The sequence below is a fragment of the Saimiri boliviensis genome, chromosome 9 (assembly GCF_048565385.1).
Source record: "Saimiri boliviensis isolate mSaiBol1 chromosome 9, mSaiBol1.pri, whole genome shotgun sequence".
Lineage (NCBI taxonomy): Eukaryota > Metazoa > Chordata > Mammalia > Primates > Cebidae > Saimiri > Saimiri boliviensis.
In genome coordinates, this window is record NC_133457.1 from 79,016,079 (window position 1) to 79,033,371 (window position 17,293).

At 43.5% G+C, this 17,293-nt stretch overlaps 1 protein-coding gene across 3 annotated transcripts in view; it reads right to left on the bottom strand.

The window, feature by feature from the left end:
- Window positions 1–17,293, bottom strand: part of KAT14 (lysine acetyltransferase 14) — a 41,182-nt gene that overhangs the window by 5,696 nt on the left and 18,193 nt on the right. For 2 of the 3 annotated variants that reach the window (XM_039479660.2, XM_010343735.3), the window contains exons 5-7: window positions 14,805–15,224; window positions 14,099–14,667; window positions 508–644 (exon numbers count right to left, since the gene is read on the bottom strand). In XM_039479660.2, the coding sequence (XP_039335594.1) occupies window positions 508–644; window positions 14,099–14,667; window positions 14,805–15,224 (1,126 nt within the window). The remainder of the gene's footprint in view (window positions 1–507; window positions 645–14,098; window positions 14,668–14,804; window positions 15,225–17,293) is intronic. The other variant, XM_039479661.2, reaches the window with a different exon arrangement.

Consider the following 17,293-nt stretch of genomic DNA (forward strand, 5'->3'; position numbering starts at 1 on the left):
TGGGGTCAGGAGTTCGAGACCAGCCCGGCCAACATGGTAAAACTTGTATCTACTAAAAATACAGAAATTAGTTGGGCTTCGTGGTGCATGCCTGTAATCCCAGCTACTACGGAGGCTGAGGCAGGAGAATTGCCTGAACCCTGGGGGAAGAGGTTACAATAAGCCAAGATCGCACCACAGTACTCCAGCCTGGGTGACAGGGCAAGAGTCTGTCTCGAAAAATAATAATAAATAAAATAAAATAATGATTATGATAATCACAAAGCAATCTTTCAGTTAATTTATTCTTGCTTTTTAAGTTTCTTTCAAAGGACCATTTTCTCTGCAAAAAAGTAGAGTTGAAACAAAGGAAGAAAATGGAGGTGAAGCACAGAACCCAGTCCTTGCCAATGCTGCTCACGGTTTGTGATCTTTATTCTCCCCAACAGGAGAACAGGGCACAGAAACCACCATCATTATCCCCCGCGACACACCTGACATCTGCATATGTTCTAGTTCTGCATGTACCTGATATAAGGTTTCAAGATGCGAGAGGTGTAAGGGCTGACAATACTCTGGTCCACAGCCATATCTTCTGATCCCACCAAGCGATACAAAAACTTGGTGGTCTGGTGTCGAAATCCCTTCCTGGATGGCAAGGATGTCTATGAGAAAGAAACACTAGTTATATAGCAATAAAATTACTCAGAGGATTGGTTAATTTCTATATATAATCAGCATATTTTTATGTGTCAAAAAGTAGGTCTTTTTGCATTACTAATTTGGAAAGCTCAAACTTCAATACAAAGTTTGTAGGCACCTTTGCATGAAACTAGACATAAAAAACTAACCCCAGCTGTTTAAAATCAAAATAATAATTTTAAAATTTTGAAGTCATTAAAAGAATTTTTAAACTCATTTGAGTGAGTGAACTCACTCAAATGCAGGACTGAATACTGGATTTGCAGCTTCTCTAGGCTTCACTTTGTCTATATTGTCTTCAACCCATTCACTAAATACTAACCAGCACTAGTATCAAGTAGGTAACACATACATGGGTCATACTATACAACCGCTCTGTTATCCAAAGACCCACCAGGGCCAACTACTACAACTTTCTGAAATACATCTCTGATATGATTTGGCTCTGTGTTCCCACCCAAGTCTCATCTTGAATTGTACTCCCGTAATTCCCATGTGTTGTGGGAGGGACCCAGTGGGAGATAATCTGAATCATGGGGGTGGTTATCCCCATACTGTTCTCATGGTAGTGAATAAGTCTCATTGAGATCTGATGGTTTTATCAGGGGTTTCTCCTTTTTCATCTTCCTCATTTTTTTCTTGCCACCTCCATGTAAGAAGTATCTTTTGCCTCTGGCCATGATTCTGAGGTCTCCCCAGCCATGTGGAACTGTAAGTCCAATTAAATCTCTTTTTCTTCCCAGTCTTGGGTATGTCTTTATCAGCAGTGTGAAAACAGACGAATCCAGCAAATTGGTACCAGGAGTGGGGTGTTGCTGAAAAGAGATCTGAAAATGTGGAAATGACTTTGGAATGGGTATCAGGCAGAGGCTGGAACAGTTTGGAGTGCTCAGAAGAAGAAAGAAAAATGTAGGAATGTTTGGAACCTCCTAGAGACTTGTTGAATGGCTTTGACAAAAATGCTGATAGTGATATGAACAATAAGATCCAGGCTGAGGTGGTTTCAGATGGAGATAAGGAACTTTTTGGGAACTGGAGCAAAGGTGACTCTTACTATGTTTTAGCAAAGAGACTGGCAGCATTTTGCCCCTGCCCTAGATACCTGTGAACTCTGAATTTGAGAGAGATGATTTAGGATATCTGGTAGAAGAAATTTTTAAGCAGCAAAGTATTCAAAAGGTGACTTGAAGGCCAGGCATGGTGACTCATGTCTATAATCCCAGCACTATGGGAGGCCAAGGTGGGCAGATCACCTGAGGTCAGGAGTTCAAGAACAGCCTGGCCAACATGGTGAAACACTGTCTCTACTAAAAATACAAAACTTAGCTGGGTGTGGTGGCGTACACCTGTAATCCCAGCTACTTGAGAGGCTGAGGCAGGAGAACTGCTTGAACCTAGGAGGCAGAGGTTGCAGTGAGCTGAGATCTCACCACTGCACTCCAGCCTGGATATCAGAGTGAGATTCTATGTTAAAAAAAAAAAAAAAGAGGTGGCTTGAGTGCTGTTAAAAGCATTCCGTTTTAAAAGTTCAGAAAACTTGCAGCCTGACAATGCAGTGGAAAAGAAACAACAATTTTCTGAGGAGAAATTGAAGTTGGCTGCAGAAATTTGCATAAGCAACAAGGAGCTGAATGTTAATCCCCAAAACAATGGGAAAAATGTCTCCAGGGCATGTCATAGGTCTTCATGGCAGCCCCTCCCATCACAGACCTGGAAGCCTAGAAGGTAAAAATGGTTTCATGGGCCAGGCCCAGGGTCTCCATGCTGTGTGCAGCATGGGGACTTGGTGCCCTGTGCCCCATCTCCTCCAGTTGTTGCTAAAAGGGGCCAAGGTACAGCTCAGCCCATGGTTTCAGAGGATGCAAGCCCCAAACCTTGACAGCTTCCACGTGGTGTTGAGCCTGAGGGTGCAGAGAAGTCAAGAACTGAGGATTGGGAACCTCCACCTAGATTACAGAGGATGGACGGAAATACCTGGATGCCCAGGCAAAAGTTTGCTGCAGGGGTGGGACCCTCATGGAGAACCTCTGCTAGGGCAGTGCAGAGGGGAAATGTGGGGTCAGAGCCCCCATACAGAATCCCTACTGGGGCACTGCCTAGTGGAGCTGTGAGAAGAGGACCACCATCTTCCAGACCCCAGAATGGCAGATCCACTAACAGCTTACACGGTGCAACTGCAAAAGCTGCAGACCCTCAGTGGCAGCCTGTGAAAGCAGCCAGGAGGGAGGCTATATCCTGCAAAGCCACAGGGGTCAGAGCTGCCCAAGACTGTGGGAACCTACCTCTTACATCAATGTGACCTGGATGTGAGACAAGCAGTCAAATGAGATCATTTTGGAGCTTTAGAATCTGACTGCCCTGCTGGAATTCAGGCTTGCATGGGCCCTGTAACCCCTTTGTTTTGGCCAATTTCTCCCATTTGGAACGACTGTATTCACCGAATACTTACTGAATCTAGGAAGTAACTAGCTTGCTTTTGATTTTACAGGCTTACAGGCAGAAGGGATTTGCCTTGTCTCAGATAAGACTTGAGACTGTGGACTTTTGGGTTAATGCTGAAATGAGTTAAGACTTTGGGGGACTGTTGGGAAGGCATGATTGGTTTTTAAATGTGAGAACATGAGATTTGGAGGGTCCGGGGGCAGAATGATATGGTTTAGCTCTGTGTCCTCACCCAAATCTCATCTTGAATTGTATTCCCATAATTCCCACACGTTGTGGGAGGGGCCTAGTGGGAGATAATTTGAATCATGAGGACAGTTTCCACCACACTGTTCTCATGGTAATGAGTAAGTCTCATGGGATCAGACGGTTCTATCAGGGGTTTCCTCATTTGCATCTTTTGCATCTTCCTAATTTTTCTCTTGCCACTATCATGTAAGAAGTGCCTTTCGGGCCGGGCGCAGTAGCTCAAGCCTGTAATCCCAGCACTTTGGGAGGCAGAGGCAGGTGGATCGTGAGGTCAAGAGATCGAGACCATCCTGGTCAACATGGTGAAACCCCATCTCTACTAAAATTACAAAAAGTTAGCTGGGCATGGTGGCGCGTGCTTGTAATCCCAGCTACTCAGGAGGCTGAGTGAGGCAGGAGAATTGCCTGAACCCAGGAGGCAGAGGTTGCGGTGAGCCGAGATCGCGCCATTGCACTCCAGCCTGGGTAACAAGAGCGAAACTCCGTCTCAAAAAAAAAAGTGCCTTTCACCTCCTGCCATGATTCTGAGCCCGCCTCAGTCACATGGAATTGTAAGTCCAATTGAACCTCTTTTTCTTTCCAGTCTCAGGTATGTCTTTATCAGCAGTGTGAAAATGGACTAATGCAATCTCTTTTTCAGTGAATAAATTTGACAAAAATGGGAGTAATATACATTACTATCCCTAAAATAAATCTCAGTAGCAGAGAGGTCCTACCAGGGGTTCAGTGAGGATGAGGCCTCTGTTCTCTAGAAAGGTATCCTAACAGACCTGGTGGATTTTATGTATTTCCCTTCAAACCCCAAGAGCTGGACTGGAAATATGTTGTTCTTTGGTGACTGCTGCTCCAGGGCTCTCAGTCATGTAGTAACAGAACATGTGCAATTAGCGCTTTGTAGCAAAGAAATCAGATGGAAGATTAAAAGGCACATTTATAAAGTTGTTTGCCAAGGGTTGGATGAAGTTTAAAAACCTGAGTTGTTTTTGTAGAATCAGTTTGCTCTTAACCTAGAAAATAACTTTGTTAAAAAAAAAAAAAAAGAGATCACAATTCCTTCCTTTATAATTTGCTCTCATACCTTCCCAAACTGGACACCAAAATTTTCAAAGGCCAACTGAATTCTACCAAGGTTTAAAGTCAATTTCAAAGTAAAGCTGAAAAGTGTGGTATGTAATTTCTAAATATAGTCACTATCAATTCACTAACATTTATAGAAAAAATGTTAAATGAGTTTCTTTAAACTTCTAGTTCTAAATGATGTGATCTTATTTGCCTGGTGAGTTAGTTAATGTCAGCTCCCTGCTCATGGATGTCTTCTGCGTAAGGACAGGGACCTACCCTGTCTTAGTTCACAGCAGTTCCCCTGCTAGAATAGTGCTTTGCGATTTTTTTTTTTTTTTTTTTTGAGATGAAGTCTCACTCTGTTGCCTAAGCTGGAGTGCAGTGGAGCAATCTCAACTCACCGCAACCTCCACCTCCCAGGTTGAAGCGATTCTCCTGCCTCAGCCTCCCAAGTAGCTGGGACTACAGGCACATGCCACCATGCCCGGCTAATTTTTGTATTTTCAGTAGAGATGGGGTTTCACTGTGTTGGCCAGGCTGGTCTTGAACCCCTGACCTCATGATCTACCTGCCTTGGCTTCCCAATGTGTTGGGATTACAGGCATGAGTCACTGTGCCTGGATTTTTGTTGTTGTTTTGAGACAGGGTCTCACTCAGTTGCCCAGGCTGGAGTGCAGTGGCATGATCATGGCTCACTACAGCCTTGACCTCTAGAAGTGATCCTCCCACCTCAGCTTCCTGAGTAGCACATGCCACCATGCCTGGCTAATTTTTGTTTTTTTTGGAGAGACGAGGTTTCCTCATGTTGTCCAGGCTGGTCTCAAAATCTTGAGCTCAAGTGATCTGCCCACCTTGGCCTCACAATGTGCTGCGATTACAGGTGTGAGCTATTTTACGCCTCTTGGCGTATGTTATGTACTTAACTGACATTTACTGAGTGGCAAAGTGTGGGGAAAAAAGATCCCAATGTCAAAAAAGTGTGAAAAAATGTTAAATGAGTTTCTTTAAACTTCTAGTTCTAAACAAAATGGAGCTAGGTGGGCTGCTTGGTTCCTTCCCAAGCCCAATCTAATAGATGCTACAGACATGAGAGGGAAGGCAAAACACAAGGCTGGGAGAAAGCCCAGGGGGAGGTGCTGGGTGCCTGGGTGCGAGTGAGACAGCAGAGTAGAGAGGACAGAAAAAGGCTCTGCCCCACAGATGGGTCAGAGGCTCCTGGTTAAGTCATTACCTCCCCCGAGCACTTCTCCGGGAGAGGGAGACCACTGCCAATCGACATGGCCAGCTACACACTGGCTGGAAGATAATGCCCGAGCAGCACTGGAGCCTTCCTGCATAGAGGGTGGATACCACTTAGGGCAGCCCAGCCCCTGAGCATCCCACAGTCCTAGGCAGCAACACCAGAGGGAGAGCAAAAGCAGCACCTGGGCAAGAGGTCCTGGGAGGTTCCCTAAGAAAAGAGGGCATCTGACTGTGGGAAAAAGAGTGATGAGAAGTGGGTTTGCCCAGAACCTCCCATTTTACTAAACTTGCTGACAGGGTCAAAAGCTAGACATCAGGCTTTTGCTCTCTCCCCCAGGCATAAAATCCCAGCAAAGGTAGCTGAAATCACTAAGAGGGTATAAGTTCACAGGTAAAAGAAAAAATCCAGACTCGTAAATAGAAAGTGCAAGAAAATGACCAGGCTCATGCCTGTAATCCCAGCATTTTGGGAGGCCAAGGCAAGTGGATCACCTGAGTTCAGGAGTTCGAGACCAGCCTGGCTGACATGATGAAACCTGTCTGTACTAAAAATTTTAAAATTAGCTGGGCATGGTGGTGGATGCCTATAGGCATCCCAGCTACTCAGGAGGCTGAGGCAGAAGAATTGCTTGAACCCCAGAGGCAGAGGTTGCAGTGAGCCAAGATTGAGCCACTAAACTCCAGCCTGGGCACGAGAGCAAAACACTGCCTCAAAAAAAAAAAAATTGCAAGAAAACAAAAGGATAACAAACTAAACAAGTTATATAGGAAAAGGAAGATTTAATTTACCAAGCAGACAAGAATTTTAAAGTACAATAGTCATCAAAGAAATACAAATCAAAACTGCAATGAGATACTACTTCACACTCACTAGGATGACTATAATAAAAAAGACAGACAATAACAATATAGCAAGGATGTGTGGAGAAATCAGAATCTTCATGCCCTGCTTGGTGGGAATGTAAAACGGTACAGCCACTTTGGAAGACAGTCTAACAATTCTTCAATAAGTTAAACATATAGTTACCATTTGACCCAGCAATTCCACTCCTAGATCTACACTCAGAGAAATAAAAACATGTGTCCACACAAATACTTGTATACAATGTCCGAAGTAGTATTTATGTTCATAGTTAAAGATGGAAACAACCCAAAAGTCCATCAACTGATGAATAGATAAACTAAATGTGGTCTATCCATACAATGGAATATTAAGCTGTACTTAAGAATACTAATACATGTTACAATATGGATGAATCTTGAAAACATTATGCAAAGTGAAAGAAAGTGTTCTCCAAAGGCCACATATTATATGACTCCATTTATGTGAAATGTCTGGAGTACATAAATCTAGAGGCAGAAAGTTAATTCATGAGCGGTAGGACAGAGGGTTTGGGGTAGTAAAAACTCAAGGATTCAGGGCTTCAGCTTGTAATGGTGTTAACATCCATATCCACAGTCCAGAATAGGAAAATATAAAGGAGGAACATACTTAAAGAAGCAATAATGGGGGATTTCCTAGATCACAGCAGCATATACAAGGACTTCTGGTTTCCAGTCTGGCAGGTTAAGAAGCTTAGAAGTTGTTCCTCCAGTCTAACAAGTAAACTGCTGAGCAAACTGAAAAATCAAAGATCTCTTCTTACATACGTAAAAGACATGAGGTAACAAGTCAAACCACTGCCCTCAAACTTGGAGAGAAAGAGAATCACAGCACCTGGGAGCAGAGCCTCTGTGGGAACCAACGTCAGGCGTGGGAAAGCCCTGAAGAAATGAGGAACTGTTGGAGGCTCAATGCAGACAAGTCTAAGAGATAAAAACTCCACAGGGTAAGTTTTGCCTCCAGAAGTTGGACCAGGGTCTCACAGTGAATATCAAAGAAAACTCCCCTCTGGCTTCTCGCTGGAGGAGGGGAAAAGGAACCATCTTAAAACTAAACACAGCATTGTGGTCTTAGTAACACCTGCCCTCAGGAGAAGTTACTTTATCAGAGCCTAACCAATTGGGATTTAGTCAGAGCCTAACTGACCTGGGAGAAGAGAAATACCTAACTTCACACCCTCTAACCATCCAGTCCCAGCTGACTGGGGAGAAAAGTGAGAAGCACTTTTCAAGTCCACAGCCCAGAGCACATGTTCAAAAGACTAAGAACTACTCACAGAGCTATAGAGGGCTTTCCCTGCCCACACCTCCCACATTTCCAACATCTCCTCTTACCCAGAACATTGTTTTTGGCTTTCAACAAAAAATTACAAGGTATCCTAAAGGCAAAAAACACAACTTGAAAAAAAAGAACAAACATCAAAACCAGACTGAGATATGGCAAAGATGTTACAACTACTGGACTGGGAATTTAAAATACAAGCACACCTCAGAGACATTACAGGACCAGTGCCAGACCACTGCAATAAAGTGGGTATCGTAATAAAGCAAGCTGCACAAACTTTTGGTGTTCCAAACTCTTGCTCTGCTGCCCAGGCTGGAGTGCAGGGATGGGATCTCAGCTCACCGAAACCTCTACCTCCCAAGTTCAAGTGATTCTCCCACCTTAGCCTCCCAAGTAGCTCGGATTACAGGTGTACACCAACACGCCCGGTTAATTTTTGTCTTTAGGAAAGACAGGGTTTCACCATGTTGGCCAGGCTGGAACTCCTGACCTCAGGTGATCCACCCACCTCAGCCTCCCAAAGTGCTGGGATTACAGGCATGAGCCACGGCACCCGGCCATGTGATGTTGTTTGATAGCATTTCACCCACAACAGAACTTCTTTCAAAATTGAAGTCAAACTGTGCCACTAATTTATTAACTAAGTTTATGCAATATTCTAAATCTTTTGCTGTCAAATTTCAACAATGTTCATTGCATCTTTACCAGGAGTAGATATTATCTTATAAAACCACTTTCTTTGCTCATCCATAAGAAGCAACCCTTATCCATTCAAGTTTTATCACGACATTTATCGATCACACCTTCAGGCTCCTCTCCTAATTCTAGTTCTCTTGCTCTTTCCACCACATCCACAGTGACGTCTTCCACTGTAGTCTTGAACCCCTCAAAAGTCATCCATAAGGCTTGGAAATCAACTTCTTCTAAACTCCTGTGAATATTAAAACTTTGGCTGGGCGCGGTGGCTCGTGCCTGCAATCCCGCACTTTGAGAGGCTGAGGTGGGTAGATCACCTGAGGTGATGAGTTCGAGACCAGCCTGACCAACGTGGAGAAATCCAGTCTCTACTTAAAAAAAAAAAAAAAAAAAATTAGCCAGGCATGGTGACGCATGCCTGTAAACCCAGCTACTCAGAAGGCTGAGGTAGGAGAACCGCTTGGGCGCAAGAGGCAGAAGTTGTGGTAAGCCGAGATTGCGCCATTGCATTCCAGCCTGGGCAACAAGAATGAAACTCTGTCTCAAAAAAAATTTAAAAAAAAAAAAAAAAAGAGAGAAATTCTGACCTCCTCCCATGAATCACAAATGTTCCTAACGGCATCTAGAATGGTGAATCCTTTTCAGAAGGTTTTCAATGTCTTTGCCCAGATCCATCAGAGGAATCGCTATCTATAGTAGCTATAGCCTTACAAAAAGTCGTATTTAAGACTTGAAAGTCAAAATTATTCCTTGATCCATGGGTCACAGAATGGATGCTGTGTTAGCAGGTATGAAAATGATATTAATCTTATACCTCTCCATCAGAACTCTTGGGTGACCATGTATATTGTCAACGAGCAGCAATTGTTTGGAAATAATCTTTTTCTCCAAGTAGTAGCTTTCAACAGTGGGCTTAGAATATTCAGTAAACCTTGCTGTAAACAGATATGCTATCATCCAGGCTTTGTTGATATATTTACAGAGCACAGGCAGGGTAGAATTAGGATTATTTATAAGGGCCCTAAGACTCTTGGAAGAGCAAATGATCATTGGCTCTAACTGAAAGTCACCAGCTGCATTAGCCCCTAAGAAGAGAGTTGGCTTGTCCTTTGAAGCTTTGAACCGAGGCACTGACTTCTCTCCAACTATTAAAGTTGTAGGTGGCATCTTCTTTAAATAGAAGGCTGTTTCATCTACAATGAACATCTTGCTTAGTGTAGCCACTTCCATCAATGATCTTAGCTAGATCTTCTAGATAACGTGTTGCTGCTTCTACATTAGCAACTGCTGCTTTAACTTGCACTCAAAGAATAAATATAAAACAAGAAAGAGTATGGATTAAATAAATGCATTTATAGCCACCCCCTGTGTAAATACATTAAAATTTATACTAAAATTCCAAGTTGGCCAGGTGCGGTGGCTCCTGCCTGTAATTCCAGCACTTTGGGAGGCCGAGTTGGGCGGATCACGAGGTCAGGAGATCAAGACCATCCTGGCTAACATGGTGAAACCCTGTCTCTACTGAAAATACAAAATTAGCCAGGTGTGGTGATGCATACCTGTAATCCCAGCTATTTGGGAGGCTAAGGCAGGAGAATCGCTTGAACCCAAGAGGTTCAAGCGAGGTTCAAGAGGTTGTGGTAAGTCGAGATCACGCCACTGCACTACAGCCTGGGAAACAAGAACAAATTGTCTCAAAAAAAAAAAAAAAAAAATTCCAAGTTAAGACTGGGTTAAAACACAAGCATATAGCTTTACTACTTCCCAAAATCCCACTAAAACTACAGAAACTGACTTAATTAGAACAGTAAGTGGTAAGCAGATGGACAAATAGTAACTGATTTAACGCCAAAATCTCAAAGTGGCTTTGGGTAAGCTGAATGAGAGCTAACCCAATCTATACTGCAGAACTGGCTAAAATCCAGGCAGCAGCAGCAGATTCCTCTGGAACTGGGACTAAATGGGACAGTTAAAATAAGAAGGAGGCAAACACCACGTGGAAAGCAGTATGATCCCCAGATCTCTCCACTCTCTCTAGCTGGGTGGCTGCCCTCCCGCAGAAGCCAGGAGGTCTGATTTTTGGGAAGGTCTAACAGGGGCTCCAGATGGGGCCATTCAGTGAGAGCTGAGGTGTGAGTACCTGACAAGCTGAATGCTAAGGTCCTTCTTCCCCCGCTTGGCAACCAGTGTCCTGAGCCCAGAAGACTCTTCCCCAGAAACTCTGACTTAGACTCAAAGGAAAGGCCTAAAGGAAGTACCAAGGCCCTCAACAGAAGTCTCACCTAGACAATGTGGCCACGTATGGAATTCCAGGTTCAACCTCATTTAATCAGGGTCTTTTCAGTATGTAAGTCTCAAATTTTACTTCTAATGCAGCTTTTCTCAGGAAGCCATTAAAAACAAGGGAATAAACCTATAACAAGGTAAAGATGGGGCACAAGAAACAGGAGATCAAATACAGAGGAGGGCAAAAGAATCTCTAGTGAGAGGAGATCCCAGCACCCCTGCTGAGTTTCACAACAAAGGGTGAACAAGTGTGACCTAAGGGACAGACATACTAAGGCTACCATCCTTAAGTTCCTGCTGCCACTGACCATCTTTTAAACCTATGGCGTCATGGACCAAATCTCATCTATGCTCAGCTTGTCTTCATCACGTACTGGTAAGCCTCCTGTACACCACCCATGCCCACCTCAGCGACCAGCTGATGATGCTCACTCCACAAATAACTGCTTTGACTTTCTGCAAGCTGGAAGAAAGCTGTCGGCTCAGGCAGGAAATACAGAGGATTCTACCTCCTCTGCCCAGATTTCTGCCGCATATCTGGTATACATCATAGCCCTGCCTCACGCATACGCTATGGTGAGCATCATGTTTCCCAGGACTCCCTAGTGACCTTGACCAGTGACTTCCCTAGAAGGGGTTCATGGAAGCTGAAGCCAGAACATCACTGTATTAGTTTCCTGGGGCTGTAGGAACAAAGCACCACAAACTAGGTGGTTTAAAATAAAAGGAGTTTATTGTCTCACAGTTCTAGAGGCCAAATGCCAGAAGTCACAGTGTGGGCAGGGCTATGCTCTCTCAGTACACACTAGGAGAGAATCATTCCATGCCCTTCTCTTAGCTCCTGGTGCTGCCGGCAATTCTTGGTGGCCTTGGCTAATTATATCTGCAAAGGCCCTATTTCCAGATAAGGTAGCATTCATAGGTACCAAGGTTGGGACTTCAACATATCTTTTGGAGGCACACAATTCAGTCCACAACAATGATCCAGAATGACTATTTGGCTTATCTTCTCCAGGAAATTCCATCCAATTGTGGTAATTTCCTTACACAGCTAGATTTGTGCTTGCTACTCATTTTGTTTTTTTCTAAATAAAAGTATACTGTTTAGAGACACATACATTTAAAAAGCAAATTAATAATTAACACTAAATGTCAGAGTGGCTTCCTCTGAGGGGAACAGAAAGTACACAAGAGACTTCTAAGGTGTTTACAACACTCTTTACCCAGGAGCTGAATACATGAGCATTTATTTTATTAATACCTAAATTATACCAATTTCTATGCCTTCTTCTATCTGTATGTCACATCTTAGAATTTAAAAAATTAAGTACAGGCACTAAACAGACAGACTCACAAGAACAAAGAACAGGTGAACACTGGCCGGGTGCAATGGTTCATGCCTGTAATCACTTGAGCCCAGAAGTTTGAGACTAGCTTGGGCAAGATAGTGAGACCCTGTCTCTAATAAAACTAAAAAAAAATTAGCTGAATGTAGTAGTGTGCCTGTAGTACCAGCTACTTGGCAAGCTCAGGTAGGAGAACTGCTTGAGCCTGGAAGTTTGGGGCTGCAATGAGCTGTGGTTGTGCCACTGCATTCCAACTTGGGTGACAGGGAAAGACCTTGTCTCAAAAAAAAAAAAAAAAAGAAAAAAAAAGAAAAAAAATCACAGGTAAATAGATGACTAACAAAAGCATATGAACAAGCAGCAAATGACTTAACAGACCAAAGAAAGCCAACACCACCTAAGCCAGTGATAAAGCTAAGCCAGAAGCAGGGTAATTTACAAAACACAGCCTCAGGGAAGTACAGCCACTGAATTCATCAGCCTCAGAGCCTGGTGGGGTCTGATTACGACACAGAGGCTCTTTAAGAGGTTAGAGCCTCTAATTATACCCGTATACTAATTACACTGCCCACAGCCAGGAAATGATCTTTCCCTCTACAGGCAGAAGACTGGAGAGGCTCAAGAGGGAAATTGTGGACACAGGAAGCCAAGGGTGAGAGTACCATCCTGAAGACAGGAAGAGTCAGTCTACCTCCTCAGTGGTAGGCTCCTGGGCCCTCCCAACTTGGCTCCTGGTATGCAGGCTGGTTAATACTGTGCTTCCCAGGAAAGATAGGAATTAAGAGAAAAAAAGAAGAGGAGCTATCTGGAGTAGAGATCTTGGTAAACTATAGGCACCACCCCCCCCACCAACTCTTTTTACTGGAACACAGCCCATTCACTATGGCTCTCCAATCACATCAGCAGTTCCTAATGAGATTTTGTGGCCGGCAAAGCCTAAAATAGTTATTATCTGGCAGAAATATTTTTTTTATTTACAGAAAAAGTTTCCCAACTTTTGATCTAGAGGGTCCAATATCCAAATAATAGGGGAGTTCTAAAATGAGGGAACAGAAAAAACAGAAGACAGGAAATTGAAAGTTTTCCATACTCAGGAAAGAAAGTTTCAAACTGAAAGGGCCCACACACCACATGTCCAGCTCAAAGAAAGACATAAGCCCTACATATGGCACATCACTGAGTAATACCAGAACACCAGCAATGGAGGGCAAATCCCACTAGCTTCCAGAGAAGAAGAGAAAAGCATGCAGGCCCCAAACAGGCAATTCACAGAGAAACACCATGAAATTTAACCTCACCTCTAACCAAAGAAATGTAAATAAAAACAAGATTTCACTTTATAGCCAGTCAATTAGCAAAACTTAAAGGCTAGTTAGTAAAGTGCAGACAAAGATATAGTGAAATAAGGCCTCTTGTTCCTCCCAGTGCTAGGGTATATGCAGACAGTTCTAAGTGGAATTAAATGTTCCCAGAAGCATCCACAAAATTTGGGTTCCACTGATCATCCTTTGAGCAACACTGACACCACACTGATCCCTTGGCTACTATTTCTTCATGTTGTCCTCTATGCAGATCTCTACCTTCAAATCCTTTGCAGCACAGTGTGCGAGACACTGTCAGGGCCTTGACAAATCTATCAAAGCTACAACACAAACCATGTACAGTTACCCTCTGAGAGAGAGAGAGAGATAAAGAAAACTTACAGGTTAAAGGAAAAGAAAAATCCAGATGTACTAAGGTATTCTTACAATAAACAACTGTTAAAAACAAAGCCCAGTGCTTTTTGTTCCCCTTGCTCATTACTTCTCTCTTCCCAAATTACTCAGGATTTAAAAGGTCACAGCATAACCGTGTCAACTGCCTGGTGCAGCCTGCCCCCACCTCCACTCCTGCCCTCACCAGCTTTACAGCAAGCGCCTGCATTCACCTGGTATCGATCAAGGATTCTGAAGTCCTGACAGGTAGTTCGGTACGTGGCTTGTCCAGCTGAAAGTCTGGAAACTCCTCCTTCTTTGGCTCCATAAATCCCATCAACTAACAGAAGAGCAGCATTAACAACTTGATCCAAGTCAAAAAGTGGTAATCCCCTATCCCTTTTCGCTTGTCTGACAATCAGTTTGCGCTTCAGTCTCCGAGCTTCCGGAGTCATGGCAACCGCACCAGGACAAGCTTCCAGCCTCTTGAGCAGCAGCTTTTCCTCATAGATGCTCACGGGAGTATACTTGGGCTCTTTCGGCTTTGTGTCCTTCTCCAGTTGAGGCTTCCTCTTTTCTCGAGCCCTTGTTTGCAAAGACCTGTTGGAATCTGTGTCTTCACTGTCAATGTCCATCCTGTCAGGTTTTTCTTCCTCACTCTCTACCTCCTGCTTTATCTGTTCAGGGCCTCTGACCTTCTTTCTGCCCCCAACCACTGGCCCAGAAGCTACTGACCCAGCAGGGGGTGGAATGTACTCCATCCCTGGGTCTATGACTCCATCGCCTTCCATCTCATCATCATCTGTGCAGAATACAAAAGAGTGTCATCAAGACATGGGAAGGAAGAAATGCAGAGCACACAGCCCACAGGGTGAAAACTTGTATATTTATATCATGGCCCATACCCAAAATAAAAGACCAAAGCAAGCAAAGTCCTACCGTGAAACAAGGCTTGTGGGGGCATCACATCTGGAATCAGATCTGCTTCTGAAAGCAGGCTAGGTGTGGCAGAATGAGAGGCAGGTGTCCCAGGGGCAGAGAAATCCAGAGAAGGAGAAGGAGATGGGCTTGTCAGCGGAGTGCGGTCAGAGGAGCTCAAGGAGGAAAAGTCAATCACTTCTCCTTTTTCAAGAATCACATCTGGCCTACGGCCTCGGCTTATGAACTTTACAGGGGTAGAAGATGTGCTCCTGTCAAGAAAGCCAGCGGCCTCCTTTTGGGCTCTTCTAATGTCTTTTGCTTCCTGAGTTCGAGACCTCTTCTCTTTTAATTCCATGGCAGATTCCACAGGATTCCGACTTGCCCGTTTTCTAAGTCCTTCAACAGTAATGATGGGATCTAAAGTTGGTTTTGAGGCTGCTAGAAAAGAATAAATACAGGCTGAGAATCCCACATCTGAAATGCTTGGGAACAAGCATGTTTTGGATTTCAGATGTTTTCGGATTTTGGAATACTTGCATTATACTTACTGGTTGAGCATCCCAAACCCAGAAATCCAAAATCCGAAATGCTACAATGAGCATTTCCGTTGAGGGTTATGTTGGTGCTCAAAAAGGTTCAGATTCTGGAGTGTTTTTTATTTTGGATTTTCAGATTTGGATTGCTTAACCCATATCTAAATTTTAAAATAACTACTCAATTTTAGCTTCTTTTGCTAATTTATTATTATGAATAGTATCATGTTCAATAAAGAGAAATGTTCAATGAACACCCTAAACTAAAAAAGACTTAAATATTTCCTGAGAAAAAAGAAGTTATAATGCAAATTTAAACATGTAAATACTATCTTTCATCTACTGGAACTGGTAAACATTCAAAGTTTAGCCAGGCATGGTGGTGCACACGTCTAATCCCAGCACTCTGGGAGGCTGAGGTGGATAGATCTTGAGCCTGGGAGGTGGAGGCTGCAGTGAGCCAAAAAAAAAAAAAAAAGTTTGGTAAAGCTCAGTAAACGTAAATGTATGGGAAAATGGGCATTTTTATGGGCATTTCAATGGGAAGTTTCTTTCTTTCTTCTTTCTCTCTCTCTTTCTCTCTTTCGGAGACAGGGTCGTGCTGTGTCACCCAGGCTGGAATGCAGTGGTGTGATCGTGGCTCACTAAAACTCTGCCTCCCAGGTTCAAGCGATTCTCCTGCCTCATCTTCTCAAGTAGCTGGGATTACAGGTCCGTGCCACCATGCCCAGCTGATTTTTGTATTTTTGTAGCGATGGGGTTTCAGCATGTTGGCCAGGCTAGTCTCGAACTCCTGACATTTGACCTCCCAAAGTGTTGGGATTACAGGTGTGAGCCACCGCACCTGGCCTTATTATAGTCTCTTGGAGAATAATTTGGCAATCCTGATTAAAATTTTGAATGAATATGATCTTTGATATAGAAACTCTGTTTCCAGGAATTTATCACATTTTCACATGTACACAAATTTGTACAATTACAGCGCTGTTTGAAGTAACAAAAGGTCAGGCATGATGCCTCATGCCTGTAATCCCAGCACTTTTGGAGGCAGAGGCCAGAGGATCACTTGAGCCCAGCAGTTCAAGGGCAGCCTGAGAAAAATAGTGAGACCCTATCTCCATTCTTTTTTAAAAAATGTTTTAATAGTGGTTCACGCCTGTAGTCCCAGCACTTTGGGAGGCCAAGGCAGGTGGATCACCTGAGGTCAGGAGTTCGAGACCAGCTTAGCCAACATCTCTACTAAAAATACAAAAAAATTAGCTGTGCATGGTGGTGTGTGCCTATAAGCCCAGTTATTCAGGAGTCTGAGTCATGAGAAGCATTTGAACCCAGGAGGCAGAGGTTGCAATGGGCCAAGATTGCACCACTGCACTCTAGCCTGGGTGACAGACCGAGACTCTATCTCAAATAAATAAATAAACAAATAAGTAAATATAAAAATTTAAAAGCTCATTAAAACCTTTTTAGATTATAAAACTGATCAGTATGTGATAGTAAGAAGTTACTGTTAACATCTTTTTAAATATGAAAATGGCATTTCACGCTGCAAAAAGGAAAGAATCCCGCCTGATCTCTCAGAGATACATACTGAGGCATTTAAGAATGAAATGTGTCGTTTGGACACCGTGGCTCATGCCTGTAATCTCAGCACTTTAGGAGGCTGAGGCAGGCAGATCATGAGGTCAGGCGATCGAGACCATCCTGGCTAATAGGGTGAAACTCTGTCTCTACTAAAAATACAAAAAATTAGCCAGGTGTGGTGGCGTGCCCCTGTAGTCGCCACTACTAAAGAAGCTGAGGCAGAAGAATCACTTGAACCAGGGAGGCAGAGGTTGCAGTGAACCGAGATTGTGCCACTGTACTCCTGGGTGACAGAGCAAGACTCTATTTCAAAAAAAAAAAAGAATGAAAATGTTGATTCCTGGGATTTCTTAAGAATGGGTAAAGTACTAGGGATTTAGATAAAACAGACTG